The sequence below is a fragment of the Crocodylus siamensis genome, chromosome 6 (genome assembly GCF_052110815.1).
Source record: "Crocodylus siamensis isolate JL-2025a chromosome 6, ASM5211081v1, whole genome shotgun sequence".
NCBI classification, from domain to species: Eukaryota; Metazoa; Chordata; order Crocodylia; family Crocodylidae; genus Crocodylus; species Crocodylus siamensis.
Genome location: NC_143400.1, coordinates 86,874,787 through 86,890,232, shown reverse-complemented (window position 1 = coordinate 86,890,232; position 15,446 = coordinate 86,874,787). Strand labels below are relative to the sequence as shown.

General features: G+C 40.9%; 1 protein-coding gene across 3 annotated transcripts in view; it reads right to left on the bottom strand.

Annotated features, from left to right (window-relative positions):
* Positions 1–15,446, bottom strand: part of NAALADL2 (N-acetylated alpha-linked acidic dipeptidase like 2) — a 1,083,795-nt gene that overhangs the window by 471,834 nt on the left and 596,515 nt on the right. For all 3 annotated transcript variants that reach the window (XM_090052131.1, XM_090052132.1, XM_090052130.1), the window contains one exon: positions 14,574–14,693. In XM_090052131.1, coding sequence (XP_089908257.1) covers positions 14,574–14,693 — 120 coding nt within the window. The remainder of the gene's footprint in view (positions 1–14,573; positions 14,694–15,446) is intronic.

Here is a 15,446-nt window from a genome sequence, read left to right as displayed (position 1 = left end):
TGAGAGGACTTTAAAAAAAACCCAAAGAAATTAGGCAAACTTTACAGCATGAGTTGTTTAACTGGATGTGGTCTACTTCCTCATTTTAACTCCTGTGAAAACTCCAAAAATCAGCCAGGGCATAATAGCTAAACCAAAATGCAGTTGAAGAGAACTGAAGTTCATGGTACTAAATAGACTGTAACATCCTGGCCGCAGGGCTTATAATTTGTTCTGTGTTTTATGGTGCCAAGCACAATAAGGTCCAATTCATTAGCAGGGCTCCTAGGCCCTGTAATGGTAATAAAATACTGATAAATACTGATAATAAACCAGAAGTTAAAATATCAATTGAACAAGCCCCCGAGAATTTAGAAACCATTAACAGGGCCTTACAAAACCATGAGATTAGCTTAAAATTAATGAGATATTATTTTTCTTGAAATAATAGATTGGGAGTTGGGGGGGGGCGGTGTTCATCAGACTCTTAAGCCTCTAGGAGTAACATTTTCAAATCTCCCTTCAGAATTATGAGTGCTAGGGACATTTCACTTTTAAATTAAAGTTAAGATGCTTGCATAATCACAAATCTTCAGAAGCTGGGCATTTAAGAGGGAAAAGCTACCAAACTCATGATACAATTCTGAGAGTTGTTAGTTTTGAGACTCTCTCTCTGTCATATATATTATATATATAAGACAGAGAGTCTCAAAACAAATAACTCATATTTTTATATATGAGAGAGAGACCTATATCTATATATAGATATAGAGATATAGATATCTATATCTATGTGTGTGTGCATATAGATATATAAGTTTCAGCAATCAAGGTTGGACAGAAGGCTATTTAATTCTAACAATTGACATATGATTTAACAGGCCTATATATATTCACTATTTTATAACATGATCCACTTCTCCCTCACCCAGCTTCTAGTTTAGGGCTTATAAGATGCTGAGGAAGAAAAGGAGGAGGAAATTTATGTTCAAAGAAGTCCCTTGAAAGGACTTCATTTTCAGAGAAAATAACGTTGAGGGCACTGAGCAGGGCCCCCAAATTTACTTGCTACAACATTCAATCAATCTGCCACCTCACTCACACGCATGAACTGCCCTTCACATGAGCAGTCAGACCACAGATATTTGCCAAAATTAAAAAAAGAAGAGAATCAATACAGAATCATTTGGAAATGAGATTCCAGGGAGAGTAAAATGATGCCTACACAAATTTGGTGGAAGTAAACCACACCTGACACATATTGGTGCAGACCAAGCCAATCACTATAAATGTACAATTACATACTACCTACACAATCATAGAAACATGGGTAGTATATGGGTACAGCAGGTTCATAGGCACTTTCATGTAAATAATCATTTAAAGCTTCAAAATTAGCCCAAACTGTGATGGATACACATTACAAAGAAGAGGAACAAAGTGGCACTGAAATCTTCCTCTTCATAATGCAACATTTTTTAAATCTTATTTTCTATCTCTATTGAAATGGCATTTTCCTTGACTAAGGCAAAGACTGTATTTCAAAGACATCAACCCTTCCAGCTAAAGTATAATAGTGGGCATATATGATACTTGTACTATTTCTTAGTTATAGTATAGCAAACGGGAAGGAAGATATACTGTTCTAAATGTGAACGTTCCTATGTGCAGGGTCTGAACCGCCTTTGAAGTTTAAGGTAGGGCAGTTTGAAATGTTCCTAATTTATTCTAGATGCCTTCCCCATATCTCATTTTCTAGGCCTGGCGTGCACACTCTCACTGCAGAGGTGCCTTTACTGCAGGGCACAGCAAGAGCCAATAAAGTCTCTGTAAACCTCAACATTTATCTGATGTCAAAAGCAGCAGTTCCGATGCATCAAACATGTATGTGATCAACTAAATTGGAAGTGAACTCAACATTAAGATGATAAACCTGGTTATTGAAAGAGAGCAATGCCTACAGCAGTCAGATGCACAAGGCTAATTGATCTCTGCTATGTCATAGGCATTCCTTAAATATGGAATTCTAACTCCACTTGAATCAGCAGGTCTGGACTCACCTGGCATCCCACATAGTCTACTATAAAATAAAAAGGATTAAGACAAGGTCAGGCGGTTAACTAGATTAAACATTATCTTTTCTCCTCTGTGAGCATGCAACCAGTCCAGACTGAAATGAATTCATTGGGTCGGTTCCCCAATGGGCAGTTTATATCAATGTCATCAAATATAACTGAGTATTGCTATAAAAGGCAACATAATCAGTTTCTACTCCGGGGAAACTCCCAAATGATTTAAATATGACAAATATGCTTCTTTTCACTGAAAGGGTGGTCTTTCTAGGTCATGTTAAGGTCTTTTGTAAACCTGCAAGGGGGGGAGGGGTTCTTATGATGCCTGCATAATAACCTGCAGTAGAATATCATAAATAACAGGCTCAATTGTCAGTGCAGGCATTCCTATAACCTTCACAAAATGCAAATACTCCATCCTCTCATCTGAAATACTACCTGTTTCTAGACCTAGCTGTGTGTTGTGCTGATAATTCTCAGCTGCTACACTCCATATGACTATTTACAATTACAAAGCCAGGATTACCATTATTAGAAATTATGCTCTTTCTGTTTTTAAATTTTAGAGTCCCTTGCCAAAAATTTGAGTTCGAGGGATTGAATTTCCAGAAATAAAGTCATGGAGATTTTGGATATGCAGATAAAAAGACACTAGTTAATAACCAGTATCCTTGGCTTATACTGAAAGCATTTTCCACGAATAATTGCTTAAAGTTGCATCACACTGCTTTTGTGTTTTCACTCAGTAAACATCTAAAAGACGGACCTTTTCAAGTACAAATGTCCTTGGATGAGTATTTGTATCTGATCCAACAATATCCTCATCTATTCAGGAAATAATGACATATTTTTCTCATCAATCATCCCTAATTATCACACTGCAAATTTTAAATTTGGAGACTCAGTTGGAGAATTGCATACAGAAAATTGCCCATGATCAATTCAGAGATGCTTTAAAACAAAGAACTGTAAAGAACATGCAAAAGATATCAGGATAAGGAATTCAGGGAAACTGCAATCTATTTACAGCTAGATTGAAAATGAATATAAAGGTAAGGCTAAACTTCTTGGATAAGTTGTTTTCTGTGAATTACTCAGGACGATTGAAAGTCAAATAATAAAATGTCTCACTTCTGCTCTTAAAATACACATTCTTTTTTAAGTTACTGCACATGCAAATGATGGAGAAATTACTTTGTGCACAAATGTCCTTGGTTAGTTTGCTGCTTTTATCAGTCAAACTAATTGAAACTGTCCAGGCTGTTGTAGTAGCTGCAAAAAGGGAGCCCACATTAGATCCAATTCTGTTCCTTGCAAAATGAATTTCATGTATGAACGTCATTATGAACAGGAATAGGTTCTAAAGCCCATGGGTGAGCAGGATTAGGCTCTAAAGGCCATGGGTGAGATCCTTGCTTGAGTTAAGGTGAGGTTTCACCTCAAAACTCCAGTTTACAGAAAGGAAAAGAGAGGATAATGGTAGAGATGCATCAAATATTCTCCTTCCAGGCCTTATCATGCAGAGATCATTAAAAAGTTCCTCCATTCAAAACATGCTTGATTGAGACCAGAGAAGGGTGGCAACTGCACAAAGAATAACGCATAGAATAATACTGATTATCAGTAACTTACTTGTATGTTCCTTGCCTCTTATGAGAAATTCAGCAAGGGGTAATACAAAGTTAAAAGGCCACCACAGCAGAAGCGTTTAAGAAACCATGCTGCCAAGAGGCTTGAGAAGTTTAAGAGAGAAAAGGCCTTTGGATATGGTTGACCTCAGGTTCTAATAGGTTTCTGGAGACACATATCTGCCTAATTCTAAGAGATGGGAGAAGCTCAATAAAAAGATTTGGAGGAAACTTCATTGATTGTTCAGAAAGGTATTTAAGCTTGTACCTACCTAATAAAATCAAACTGCTAACTTGCATCACAGGTAGAAACAAACTTCAGTACCTTTCTGAACTACAGACTCGATAACAACACTTTAAAGAATAAGCAATTACTTTATTCCAGATGAGAAAAAAAAAAAAGTCTACAAAATCCTGTTACAAGTAGCCTTAGGATGGTGCATCAAATTCTGTTTAAGGATGTAGACTCACCACTTCCACTGACTTTGGAGGATGACAGCCCCATTCCATTAAAATCAATGGAAGCTTTGCAATTAACTCCCGTTTCACTTAAACTTCTAAATTAATTGCAATGGGACTTGCACATGCGTAAGGGATGGTAAAATTCAGCCCCACGACTAGCTTCTATATTAATACCCACTAGGCCTCTGCAAAGCAGCTAGTATTCGCTTCAGAATTGGATTCAGCCAATTTGGGGGACAGTGATTCAATTTCGTGATTCAAATCACTGCCCCAAAATAAATTCAGCCGAATCCAATTCACAGGTTTGGCAGCCACCGAATCGGCCAAATCTTCAACTTGAACAGGCCTCATCCCCTGCTCACTCTCCCAGCCCCATCAATGCCTGCCTTGCCTGGCCCCAGCATCCTGGCTCTTAAATAAATAAAAAAAAAAAGCCCTGCACTTACCAGCTTCTGCCAGGTGTGGGGGGAGGGGCAATCCCTGTTGCCCCCCACTGCCCTGCACTGTGTGGAGGGTCTCTGCCATGAGCCCCCAGAATCCCTGAGGGCTGCTGCAGCAGCCGATGAGTGCAGGGCTTTGCTTTTTTGGGGGTTTTGTTTAAAGCGCCGGGACACTGGGGCTGGGTAGGGCAGCTATTGTCTTGGCTGGGGGAGTGGATGGGGGTCAGGGGTTGCTCAAGGGGACTGAGGGAGCAGGAAGGGGATGGGGCCTGGTGGGGTCTACCCATAGTTCCCTCCCCCTCTTTAGCCACCTCCTCCCATCCCCTACTTACTAGCACAGAGTCCAGGTCCAGCTCCCTGTGGCAGTGAGCAGGGGCTGTCCAAATCTCTGAATCTCTCCAATGCTGTCTGAATCTTTTCCAAATTGATTCAGAGATCTTTGAATCAATTCAGACCTTTTTATTGGTCTCCCGATTCGATTTGAATTTGGAGATTCACCTGACAAATCAACTCGTATCTCCTCCAAATCAAATCAGCACCTGAAGCTTCGCATAGCCCTAATAGCTACCCTCATTTTGTGCCCAAATCCCTGAGCCATGGAGAGTTGTGCGGCTCACTGTGGCATAAAGGTCTGTCAGCGTACTGCTAAAAGCACCTCAATTTCAAGTACCAGCCACGATAAAAATGTGATTTTTCTTTATCCACATTAACATAGATTCATTTTAAAGGACTGATAGCTACAAAGAGCAACCAAGCATACACAGCATCTAGAGTGTTTTTCAAATGGTACTGATCTGAGTCATCCTCATGTATCACAAAGAAAGTAATATTGCTACCAGGCAGAGTTGTGTGCTTTATAAATCCTCTGGATACAAAGTGGCCTGTTTTTTCTGAATAAGGGATTTTGAAACTTTTGAAATCTGCTTGGAGATTAGTAAGCAGAGAAATTGATTATTAAGAAATATCTACTGTGAAATGAAAAATAAGTCTTTAAAAAAACCCAACAACAACAAAACAACAAGCCTGAAGTATATCATTACAATAAAAGGCTGATCAAAAAGGCACTCAAAAGCTTTTTATGGCAAAACCCTAAAACAAAATAACCTACCATGGCATATATTACAGAGTTAAATACTCAAAAAATAAGGGCATGTTTAAACATTTATTTTACCAAGAAACAGAGGGCCTAATGCTTTGATCATTAACACAGGAAACATAAAACAAGAATCATATGCTTTGATACTCTAAACTTGCCCTTTTTGTTAAAGTAGGGCCAATTATGGTTATAAAGAGCGTCAACAGGGTTTGCAGCATACTGTATTCCTAGTAGCTCATACCTGTGAAAACATTCACAAATTAATGGAACTGTGATATCCAATTGAGTGCCCATGAGCCCCACAATTTGGTCTCCTTAATGCTCCCCATTTCCTTCATCTCCATCTCTCTTCACCTGGGCAGTTGTTGCCCTCAGTAGGCTACAGTAAGAACATGATAGCAGCTGTAAGTGGGTATATATAGGGCTAGAGCAAGAAAGGGTATTCACATTCATGTGCAGTCCAAGATCAAGAAACAATTCCTGCTCTGTTCCAGGGTATCAATGCAAAGAAACTGCATGCTATCTTATACGGAGCCAAGGCAGCTTTTCTTAAGGCCTTGTTGCCAGGGGGAGGGACACCGTGTGCATATTCAAAAGACGGTTGTAGGTCTCCAAGAAAAACGATCTGCTTGCAGATACCTTTCAGCAACTACTTAGCTACATGGCCCCTAAAGTCTTAATTGAGGCTAAAAATTTCTCTCCTTAGCTAGCTCTGTTGGACAGTTTCCTCAGATTTGAGCCATTTCACTTGACTTTGCTCCATTTATCAGGATTCTGGCACTCGGACCATAAACTGGATGATTGCATTTACTACTCACTTACTTTTTAAGGGCTTGATAAAACAGCAAATTATGTCTGGGCTCCACACCTCCAAAATCTGCACAAAGCCTCAGAAGCCCCCACAATCAAATGTGACCACCTCAGGCAAGCTTCATCTCTGCAGAAAGGACGCATGTATTTTTATTTAATTTGGACCTTGGTACATAGTAATAGGAGGAGGCTGGCTCTAAAACAGTCACTCTTCCTTGAGAGCCCAGTGATTCTCAACATGAACAGAGCCAGTTTTTCAAAGGATACATTAGGAATATGCAGTTAATTTGCAATTAAACACCCAATTGAGCACACAAATATATAGAATTATTTTTCTAAGTGAAAATTAAGTGATGAGTGCTGCTGAAAATAATGAACTATATACCCACCCATATAACTAACTCAGAACTCAGGGTCCAGTCCGGTAATAGGAAGTCCAGGGTACTCAGTAATCCCTCAATGGGACTTCATCAGCAACCCAGAGGCAACTGGAAGGGCATGGCCCTCTCTTAGGAGGCCAATTGTGCATGCAAAACAGCAGCAGGTTTTTAAAACATTTAGGGAAAAATTGTTGTGTCAGAATTGCACAGTGATCAATAGTTTCTTTTGCTCATTAACTTATACATCCCCTCATTTACTCTGCTAATAGTTCTTTTCTCCCCGTTTAAGCAAACCCCAGGTTTTCTAACCAAAAAGAAAATAAGTAGGAGGCAAAAGTGGAATTTTATTGATGAAACTAAAAAGTTAATTACTTCAGAATATTGACAAGTTGTTTTTATAATGCATTTTCCCCTACCATTCTAATTCCTTCCAGATATTTGTTGCACTTTATCAAGCCCCAGCCTTGAATACATAGCACTCATTGTTTTACAAGAGATTCCCTCCTTTTTAAAAATGAACCTGTGCCCATTTGCACTATCAATGAGGACCTTCTTGCTCTCCTTTCATTTATACCTACACATTGGATCAATAGTGTTGCATGGGAAGATTTGTCAGTCATTTTGTATTAACTCAGATGACACCTGGATTCACATGTGCACCAGAGCTCCTGTGCTGAACCTAGGGAGGCAAAGTTGGGGAAATAATATCTTTCCATCACCTGGAAACAAGTCAGATGTCAAATTAATAGGCTAGGTTTAGATTCTGCTGGCTGGCCACACGTTACTGGAGGCTGTTGTGCTGGCAGAGAACAACAGAGCAGTGTAGAGATACCCTTTTCTGATTTGTCTGTGTGTGCACCAACACTGAATACCCCTAAAATCTTAAAGGGATTTTCTGTTCCCCTTTTCATGGAGAGGCCACAAAGCAGGCAGAGTGTGCCAAATCATCCGAATGTGTACTATGTCCGTTGTTAACCACCAGGGTTGTGAACACGAAAACTTAGACCTGGCCCAAGGATGGCCCACCTGAATCAGGAACTGATGGTCCTAACAAAAGGCAGGCAGGCCTCACTTGAATCAAGTGGTATGATGATGGGGCTTTCTCCAGACAGGCAAATAGCCTATTTCTGAGAAGTCCCTGCCTTGGGTGCCCCAAAAAGGGGAGGTCCCTGGCTCTGCATGAATGCCTTTGCCAGTCCCTGGTGCAGCAAGGAGCCAGGAGGCAGTGCAGAACCTGCAAGAAGCTAGACAGCAGTGATGAAATCAGCACAAAGCCAGGGAGCAACAGGAGCCAACACCCAGCCAGAAAGGGACACGGAGATCAGGACTGAGTCCTCTGCTGTCTCTGGCTCCATGCCGACTCCCCCACCGCTCCCTGGCTCTGCAGGAAACACGAACCAGCACAGGACCCAAAGGGGAGCCAGAGTCTGGTGAGGGAACCAGCAACGAGTCCTGGGCTGCTCTGTGGCTTCAAGCTGATTGCCTTGCCAGTCCCTGGCTCTGTGCTGGGTCCCTTGCCGCTGTCTCGTGCTGCACCAAGAGGGGCAAGAGAATCAGCGTAGAGCCCGGGAGCACCACAGGACCCAGCGTGCAGGCAGAGAGCAGCAAGGGACCCAGCATGAGTCACAGCACCCAGGAGCCACCCAGCAGCACAGCATGCAGTACTGGGGGAGGGGGCACTCAGTAAGAGAGGTATAGGGAGGGCAGGCGATAGGGGAGCAAGGGGTCATGATCAGACCATCACTTGCACCCCTGCTTTTGCTTTCACTGCCACAGCAGTAGGGGGGAAACAAATATAATTTTTCCATTTACAGAATTTAGTCGGGGGGGGGGAGAGGGGGACTTGTTTTAAATTCAGATTGGTCTTGATAAATATGATAAATGAAGATACAGAGCGTGCATATCTCTACCATGCTGAACTAGTCGTAAACAATATCTAGTGGAAAACATCTAAAATGACAGAAAAAAATTAAATCAGGACTATGTGATTAAAAAACTCCCCTGTGATAACATTTTCCCCAATATAAAATTATAAAGAATAAACCAGACCTTTCTATCAATAAAAGTATTGGGTTTTTTGCAAAATGCCTTTTTTTAAAGACTGTAATACTATTTGGCCTAACTTAGACATACCTGCCAATAATCCCAGCGTCAACATTCGAGCATCCACATTTACAAACTTTATTACAGTTTAAAAGCAACTGCATGCATATTTATGAAGATGGTGAATTATTAAAATATAGATATTTACATCTTAATTCTGTATATTATTATTGTTATTTATATAATTAAATATATTTTTTTAAGGATGTGTGTTAATACGGGCACATTTTTAAGGCACAGAACTTCAGCCCTCCACGCTTGTGTGTGTCTATTAAAAGTTAATCGAAGACAGACATTCTGCTTTTTTATTGAAACTCAGCTCCAAATGATTAAATTGTGATCAGCACCTATGATATTTCTTCTTTCCAAAGTGAACCTGTCCTTGACTGTGGCTGAAGCCCAAAAATAGATTTTGTATGTTGGAAAGATACCGTTGCTCCCTCCTTTTCTGGAAAGCAAGGTTTCTGCTTGCTTTATATGACCGTAGAGGAAAGACGGGCTGCATAAACCACATGGGATCTACACCTTAAATTTTAGAGCTGTTCTTGGAAGAGCAGCACTGAGGAGGTCTCTCTTATCAGGGGCAGTAGGTGAAGAGATAACTCACCCTCTCCTGAACATGCCAGCATAGGTGGCACAATCAGTACATAGGGTAGCTAATCTGTTGTTCATATCGACAACAGAGGAGGAGAAAACAGACAACAACCAACAAACAACACGATCCCAGGCCTGGTCCCCAGACAGAACGCCGATGTCTACCCCTGACTAAATCCAGACTCTTTAATTAATCTTTTAGTATTCACCTATTTCCTAACATCAGTTCAGGAAATCTCTGCCAGTGAACTGATTGAGGAAGAAAGTTTAATCATGGAGCGGTACGTGAGCGACCACCGGTGAAATGAATCGCCAGATTTCACATTCCCAGGTTCATGCTGTTTAAAAGGTCAGGCAAGGTCATTCGATCTAGGCTGACTTCACATATACCACAGGCTATTAAATTAGATCCCATCACCCTTCCATTGAGCCCGATAAGTAAGGCTGTTAGTCTGGACTTGAAGACATCAGGAAAAAGAGAATCCACCACTTCCCATGAATATTTGTTCAAATAATTAATCACCCTCACTGTTAGCAATCACTCTCTTATTTTTCATTTGCCTTTGTCTGGCTTCACTTCATAGGTGTTGCCTTTCTTCTCTGATAGATTAAAGAGATCTTTGGTGGCAGCCTCTCTTCCCAGGTAGGTATTTCCATTCCATAATCAGGTCATCTCCCAATCTTCTGTTTGATATTCTAGACAGACTGTGATCTTTAAGAGTCTCACACTATAATTTTCTCCAGACGGTCAAACACATTTGTGATTCTTTTCTGCACCTCTCTAATTTTGCTATATCTTTTTAAAATGTGGACACACAAGTGGTCCTCTAGTATTAATCTTGGTACCAAGGTGTCATACACAGAGGCAAGTTCACCTCCTTTTTCCCCACTCGCACCTCTCTTTCTGTACATCCGAGGATTTCATTAGCCCTACTTACTGCAATGAAAACCAGTTATTTATCAGAGTCCTGCATTCTGTAACTATGGCCCCTGCTGCAATATGTACATGTTTGTATTTAGCTATATTAAAACACTTTTTGCCTGAATAGGCCCAGTTTATCAAGTAACTCAAACAGGGCTATATGGCTGTTCTTCCCTCACTGTTACAAACTACCATACCAATGTGCAACTAATCAAAGGTGGGGCTTCATCTAGTCCAGATCATTCATAAAACATGTTGAACATCATTAAAGCCAAATGGTTCTAGTTTTGGGGGTCAGATTCAAACTCTATTTTATTGGAAGCAGCACATACACTCTACAGCCACTACCATTCCTCAACCTCCCCAACATTGTCAGGTTTTCTACAGCAGTTCCTAACCAAAACTTATGGCCAGATTCAGCAAACCAAATATTCTCACTAAAGAGCATTAATTTGTGTGGGCAATCCCATCAATTTTTGTGGAAACATCTGAAGGGCTGGGCTGCAGGATTTGGCCCTAGCTTATTTTGCAGTCCTCCCTTCTCAGTCAACCCCAAATGCCCCATCACGTATGCTGTTTTCAAAAGCACTGTAAGAAAATTTGGAAGAGTCCTAACCAAATGCTTTGGTCAAAACTCCCTAAGATTCAATTGTAGATCCAATCTCCACAATAGTACAAACTACAACTCCCGCTGGAATGAGATGGTTTCACAGGTATGGCAAACTGGACCTGCATTTTGTCCTCTCAAGTACTCTAATGTCATTTTTGCCCCCCACCCCAACCCCTAGATCTACAAATCCAGACTCAGAGACCTTGTAAATCCAGATCCTCATCCAAATAAGCTTATTAGGGCTCCCTTCTCAAATATGGTCACCCAGTAAATAAAAGGAACTGAACTCTTACTTGCTTAAGTTTCCTTTTGCCAAGAGTGATGTAAGACTCAAGGTAGTGTTTTGGTTGTGGTAACTGCTCCTTTTTCTGCCGGGAAGGATTTATAATTACTTTCTGACTTACTCCAGTCGCTCAGTATGGTAAGAAAGAGTGCAGGGTGGTAAAATATATCATGGAAAAGTAGAAGAGAGAATGACAAAAGAGGAGGCAGAAGCAAGGGAAACAACATAAAAAAATAAGGGCATATATGCAAAGTCTGCAGGGCAGCGATGAAGCCTTTTGTAGATGGTAGTGCAACACATCATATGGGATCCTAATGTTGTCTGGGACCCCTGAGTGACACTATAATATAGTAACATCAGCAAATGATTGAGCAACATTAAAACTGGAAAAAATATGTGAGCTAAATATGTAATGTAGGTTACAAACAGGAGAAAGGAATTCTAATTATGGGTTTGTTTGTTTTAGGGTTTTTTTAAAACTAGTTTTGTTTTAACATGCTGTAAAACCAAACATGTGGAAGACAGAGATAAGGAAAAATGGGCAAAAGAAGGGGAGGGGGCAGAGAGCCAGAAATGCAAGCAAGTAAAGGGGCATAAACATTACCAAAAAGTTGAAAAAAAATAAAAATGACAGAGCAAAAATACCTTTAGGAATGAAATCCTGGCCCTGTTAAAATCAAGGGGAATTCTCCCCTAACTGATTTGAAAGGGGAGTCAAACATAGGCATTGTGGGCTGGATGCAGTCCATGGAGCCACTTCATCCAGTCCAGTCCACCAAGCTACCCTAAGTGGAGGCCATGGCTTGAAGGGGCATAGCTCTCGCAGAATCTGGGCCCCTCGGTCCTGGCTGACAGAGCCATCAGTGGCAGGGGGGTAAGCAAGGACTGTGCCAACATAGCCTCACTTGCCTTACAGACAGTTGGCCTGCCATCCTTTGTCCTACCACCGCCAGTCCTGCTGCAGTCCCCACCATTGTCCTCACCACACCTGCCACTGGCGTCACCAATGCCACTCCATGACCTGGGTCAGATCCAGCCCACAAAGGAGTTCTGTGGTCCAAGTCCAGACCAGGACGTGGGGTGAGTCTGACACCCTTGCCCTACTCATTGCAAGAAAGCAAAATGCTTTGCATTTAGTATTCCACAACAAAGGTGAATCTATTTTCTTTTTTCCCCCAAATATTTTGAGCTAACAAAGATTGAAATTACTGCAGAGCCAAACAAGACACATGTCTCAATCTGTGTCCTAATAATAAGGGCTGAGGACCAAATAAAGAAGGGAAGAAATGATAAATGAAGACAAGGCCAATCTTTCCACCTGCATGTGGTTAGTACCATGGTAGACAGGAATATGTGTGGTGTTTTACTCTGTGACTTACTCACGTGTTTGAAGTCAAGCACATATAGTTGCATGTAGACTCAGAAGCTTACACCCAAATAAACGAGCACTCTGCTGACTGGCATTTCCCATCCCAGATTGCAAACTCTGCACCTTACTCAAGCTTCTGCTACCCAGATCCTGATAGCTATTTCATTATTTCTGGCAGCTAACAATGAAACGCAGCATGAGATCTATGTGCAAGGGTGCTGCACAGCAGTTGAACTCTCACAGTGATAACTGACCTTTGGTAAAGATAATGAGATTGGATCTAAATAATTTAGATAAATAGCTGCAGTCATTTTGTGGAAAATGGCATTTTTATAGAAACAAAGACCGTTTCTGTTCACAAAATATTAAGTGGTTATGCTCTGGTCTTCAGTGTGCTTTCAGTGGCCAACAGAACCATTCTGCATTCTTTTAATTATAAAATCTGGAGATGCTGGTCTTTTATAATTGCTTCTGTGAATTGGACATAAAGTGCCTTGTTTAATTATTTACTGGGCCAGCAGCACAGTCTTTCCAAGCACCAAAATAATACCAGGCTTGTTTATAACCTATCCTCAACAGAAAAAAAACAAATGCTCTATTTGACATCAAGAGCACAAATGTAACTCAGTTTTAATGCATTAGCTGCTAATCAAGCCTTATGTGAAAACAGTGAAATGTGTTTTATTTCAGTGGTGCCAACCGATGCTGGAAACAGAGGCGCGGATGTACCCAGGAAGTAAGCAGAAAAGGAGGGGAATGGGAACTAAACAGCACGATCACTGTGAATTGGCAGCAGCCTTTCCCTAGTCCTACCATGTCTTTGTGGCTCTGTTATAGCAGGGGATGTGGCTGGCCAGCAATGCGAAGGCTGAGCTGCAGAACAGATGCTTTAGGCAGCATGCTGCACAAACGCATTTTACAGCACAACCCTCCATATACAACTTCTTCCTTGTGAGGGGTTAAGAATAGCAAGCACAACTAAAGGGGCTACCAGCCACCTCTGGTCCAGGCCATGTAGGTATATAATAGATAGAATTAAATCAGGTTAAGTTTTAGTCTCCAGTTTTAGTCTCCAGTTTAAATGCTTCTGCCAACAATACCAAAGAGCAAGAATCTCCATCTTTGCAGCCTGCCTAGATGATCCCATGGTCTGTTTATTCCTCCTGTGCTGTGTGTTATTATCATTTCACAGTTTCACTGCCTGTAGCAGCACAGTCGTACCAGAGCCAGAAGCCACAGATCTTGGAGTCAGTCCAGTGGGTTTGGGAAAATCCCCAAAAGCTTGAGATTTAGTCTGGCATGGGCTGTGCTCCACTTCACCTCAGGGCATGTTTAAATCTGTGGCATGCCAAGTACTAGATGTAACGATGTCCGAATCAAAGATTTCAGTCTAGCACGATATGCAAATTTTAGACAGACAAGACTCCAGCAACCCTGGGCTCTCAATTACCCTTTTTCTTTTTTTTCAATCTTGGATCCAGTTCCCTCTTTCTTCTAGAGATTTCTTTCTTTGGCATAAGATTTCAGCAGAGAGGGAAAACATGGCACTACCTATGAACCGCCTCTGATACTTCAGTATAACAATTCAGCAAAAAGGATAACAAAACACCAAACTAGATCCAGCGTAAACAGACACTAGAAATGCTGTGAAAAAAAATGCAGGGAAGATGAAGGAGATGGGTAAATGCCCACAAAGCCTGACCTGTCATTATAGAAAGGGGAAGGCTGATGACAATACAAAGCCCCCATTTAGTATTTCCAAAGTAGAAAGCAAAACGCAACAGAATATCCCACGCAGTTAACGTATAGTAGACATGGAACTAACCTTATAGAGCAACGGTGATTGTCCGAGCTTCAAAAGTGCAATTTTATTAGCCACATTTGTAATGACACGGATCTGGACCAAATCTTCAACAGTCCCATACTGCACATCGATGAGTTCTGCCTGAAGATGGAAAAGATCGTTTAAACGATACTTAAAGCCACTGACCGGGTAGTTTGCTTTTGCACCTGAAACAGTTACCTCCAGAGTAATACACTAATACATCAAAAATCTACTAGTGTCTTACCTCCATTTCTCAAAGCATGCTTTTAAAATCAAATCCTGAAATTCAAAGAGAGAGAGCCTTGCGTTTTGTCACGTTATTTTAAAAGTGCATTGTTTTTTATATGCGGAAAGCATGAAAACTACTGGTATTTTGTAACAAAACTCAGATGAGGACAATAGTTTCAGGTAAAATGTAAAGAACTAGTGGTGCACACATTTTACTTGAAGAACATGATAAAAGTAAAAGTTGAAGATGTTTTTAGGCTACTGGAAAATATTTCATATTTTTACCTACACTGATAAGCCCATCTGAAAAGCTCTTTCTGAAAGAACATGAAAGTGCAACACCAACTGGGGAGAGAAAATTTACTGTGTGTGTATTCACATTTATACACAATTTTGCATTTTTCATCTCAATTCTTCTTTCATGAGTGTCCTTAGAAAATGTATGCTGCAATAATTACTTGGAGCCTCCAAAGTCAGAATGGTTTGAAAGGTTACAATAAAAATATGTAGACTGCTTTTTAAGGAGACCTCTGATCTAGTTCCTTTGTGAAATGTGCCTTTCCCACTTACCCTCAAGCAAACTGAAAATCACAGTGTTTGCTGTTCAGATGAGAGGAACCATATTGAATTTTCCTGAGGCACAAA